The sequence below is a fragment of the Myzus persicae genome, unplaced genomic scaffold (assembly GCF_001856785.1).
Source record: "Myzus persicae strain clone G006 unplaced genomic scaffold, MPER_G0061.0, whole genome shotgun sequence".
NCBI lineage: Eukaryota > Metazoa > Arthropoda > Insecta > Hemiptera > Aphididae > Myzus > Myzus persicae.
Genome location: NW_019104089.1, coordinates 824,862 through 827,967, shown reverse-complemented (window position 1 = coordinate 827,967; position 3,106 = coordinate 824,862). Strand labels below are relative to the sequence as shown.

At 28.0% G+C, this 3,106-nt stretch overlaps 2 protein-coding genes across 2 annotated transcripts in view; both read right to left on the bottom strand.

Annotated features, from left to right (window-relative positions):
- Positions 1–509: 509 nt before the first annotated feature.
- Positions 510–1,846, bottom strand: LOC111038578 (52 kDa repressor of the inhibitor of the protein kinase-like). Its single transcript, XM_022321732.1, has 4 exons — positions 1,606–1,846; positions 1,148–1,527; positions 795–953; positions 510–707 (listed from the first exon to the last, which is right to left on the bottom strand). Exons 1-4 carry the CDS (start codon positions 1,844–1,846, stop codon positions 510–512), a joined length of 978 nt encoding a protein of 325 aa, XP_022177424.1.
- A 433-nt stretch (positions 1,847–2,279) lies between these two features.
- Positions 2,280–3,106, bottom strand: part of LOC111038577 — a 3,032-nt gene continuing 2,205 nt past the window's right edge. The window contains exons 2-4 of the mRNA XM_022321731.1: positions 2,889–3,025; positions 2,470–2,734; positions 2,280–2,335 (exon numbers count right to left, since the gene is read on the bottom strand). Coding sequence (XP_022177423.1) covers positions 2,280–2,335; positions 2,470–2,734; positions 2,889–3,025 — 458 coding nt within the window. The remainder of the gene's footprint in view (positions 2,336–2,469; positions 2,735–2,888; positions 3,026–3,106) is intronic.

Below are 3,106 nucleotides of genomic sequence, written 5' to 3'. Positions count from 1 at the left end.
TTGCTGCCATGCTCCGTAACGTATAATTCCTTTTTTTCCACGGTACTTACCGTATACCATTTCATATAAATTATTTTGTACTTGCCATGTGCCCAGTTGTATAATTAATTTTGTAATTGCCACATTAATCTTTAAAATATTTATTTCGCACGTTGTGCTGTGTAAAATATAACATTTCTGATTACCCTAACTCTCTCTTATTATTTAACTAATATATTGAATATGTATTATTTTTTCTCTTTCTTCCCCACAATAAATCTTTGGCTTTCATTAGTCAATGCGTGTATCAAAGCCTACGAGTTCCACGGACTTGGCTTTAGGGCCAACACGCGGTGCGGCTCGTAGGTCACATGAAAAGTGTTCCCCTTTTCATGTGGGTGGTTTTCGGGAAACTAAAAAACCCCGGACTCTCACAGGTTAAATCAAATAATTAATTAATTAAAATGTTACAAAATTTTCAAATCAAAGTGCAAAGAAATTACAATTTTATAATAATTAAATAGCTACCATTAAAAATAGATGAATGGGATAAAAAATCTTTCAGTCAACTCACTTATAAAAAACTCTAAATATGGAATAAAAATTGTAATCCTATAGTATTCTTCAACATCTAAATTTGCATTATCTGAACAAGGATTTCCTCTATTTGCTTGCCTTTTTGTAATTCTTTTTACAGCTAGTTCAAGTTCAAATACAGAAGCCATAACCTAAAAAAAAAAATGTATTACATTTGTAAATAATACATTTATAATATTATTGTTAATTAATAATTAGTTTTTGAAAATAACACTCACTTCAGCCTGTAAAAATAGTTTATGGAACTCTTCTTCTGCGTTGGCCCTTATTAGTTCTAAATTCTTTATAACATCATTAGAAAGTTCCACTGCTTCTTTCAGATCAATCCTTATTTTTTGTAATTGCTTACACAAAGTTAAGCCATACGAAAACAATAACTAAAATTACATAAATATAATTATAAAAATAATTTACAGGAAATTATAGGTAACCATATAGCTATTGATTTACTTTAACAACTTGAAGTGATATAATAAATTCCGAGTCAATTGATTTAGACAGTATAAAGGCATCTGTTCCTGATAAGTCATGACTCATGAGAAATTGAAATATTGTCTAAAGCATCCATGACAAATGGAAACAGTTCAGCAAAATCATTGACAGCATCATATCTTTGTATCCAACGCGTAGCACATAGCCTCTTCAATGTTTTAGCATTTGGTGTTTCATTTGCATTTTTAATACAATTCAAAAGCACATTGTTACGTTTTGGGGTATTGAAAAAGTCGTAAAGTTTTTCAATAATACTGAGACAATTTCTAATTGGTTGAATATTTGATGCTTTTGAAACTGCTAAATTTAATGTGTGTGCAGCACAATGGACATATATGGCTTTAGGATATTCTTCTCTAACTATTGCTTGGACTCCTTTGTATTTTCCACTCATATTTGATGCACCATCATACCCTTGTCCAATTAAATATTCACAATTAATACCACAACTTTTTAAACCTGAGAACACAAAACACATTACAACTAGTATGCAATTATCAATAAATTACTTTAATGATTGTTTTTAAAAATCATTACCATTTATTATAGCAGATGCCAGGTCATTTCCCGTTAAACTGTTAATAATAACAAATTGAAGAAAACTTTCATTAACCATATTGTTGTTGTCTATAAAACGAACGCATAATGTCAGTTGTTCTTTTGTAGCAATATCTGTTGTTTCATCAGCTAAAACAGCAAACCCCTCAGCAGCATTTACTTTCCCAACTATTTCTTTTAAAATTAATTTATCACATATACAAATAATTTCGTTTTGCATTGTTGGTGATATGTATTTGTAACCTCTTTCTTCTTCTATAATACTATTTAAAAAAGTATCACCACGGGATCTATACTTTAAAATTGCCCGAAAGTTACCTTGATTTTCAAATTCTACAATAATAAAAATCAAGTTTTATGTTTTTACAATTTAATAACCACTAATAAATTAAGATATCATTGACTCGACCACTCAACATTATTAAAATATAAAATAGTAAAATACAGTACATATTAACAAGTTCTAATAGTTACCGTTTATTTTTCCAGAATCGCGATGTCCTCTGAGTGCAATTTCTTGTTGTCCACATAATATGACACATTCAATTATTGGAATTAGGCGACTTCTATTCAATTTAATTTGTTCTGTCCTATTTGTTTCTAATTTTTCAATTATAGTAACTTGTTTATGGTCAAGTATAGTTAAAAAATGGTCAGCATCTAATACAGACGATAAATGGTATTTCAACTTGGAATGATTTCGAAATGTCTAAAATTAATAAGAATACGTAATACAATTAAATACAGAAAATATAATAATTTTAAAAGTGCATATAATATAACTAATCTATAAAATATATAAACAAAAGATATCAATAATAGATAATTAAAATAATTAAATACATAGAAAATAATTTAACACCTCTTTTGCTTTTTTCCAGTTTGAAAAAGCAGTTGAAACTAGTTGCCCCAGAGGCTGGCCACCAATACCGCCATATTTAGCAAAAAGCAAACAGTATTTGCAAAAAACTCCTTGTTTAATTTCTGAATAAACAAGCCAATTAAATTCTGTGAACCATTTATATTGAAATTTCAGACCTCTTGCTTTATATTTTTCCAACAATGGAAACTCATAATTTACATTTGGTACCCACACATTTCTAAGCACCTATAATATTATATTAAAAATAAAGCAAATAATCAAATTATATTTATTAGTTAGTACAATATTCAATATTGTATATACTATATAAATAAAATAATGGATTTAGTATGCAAAATAGTTTACTAGTGGCTAGCTTACACTACTATATTTAACTTACAAGCTTTTTATCAGCATCAGTAAGTGTACAATTAGTAAAAAGCCCTATATCATTTGATCTAAAATTAGTTTCCAATTCATTATCAATAATTTCATCCTGAGGAAAATAACAAAAATCAAAATTTAAAGCAGTATTTACTATTTAGCAATGCATTAAAGCATTAACACAATTAAGCAAATAGTATTCTTAGTTGGCACTATGCAATAACTAATTTTTTT

Bases quoted from the DNA above. Each gene is read 5' to 3' on its own strand.
- LOC111038578 (XM_022321732.1), bottom strand. From the start codon at position 1,846: ATGCAAAACGAAATTATTTGTATATGTGATAAATTAATTTTAAAAGAA. The intron at 954-1,147 runs GTCATGGATGCT...ATGTAATTTTAG, and splicing joins TTGCTGAACTGTTTCCATTT to TTATTGTTTTCGTATGGCTT. The intron at 708-794 runs GTGAGTGTTATT...TTTTTTTTTTAG, and splicing joins AACTATTTTTACAGGCTGAA to GTTATGGCTTCTGTATTTGA.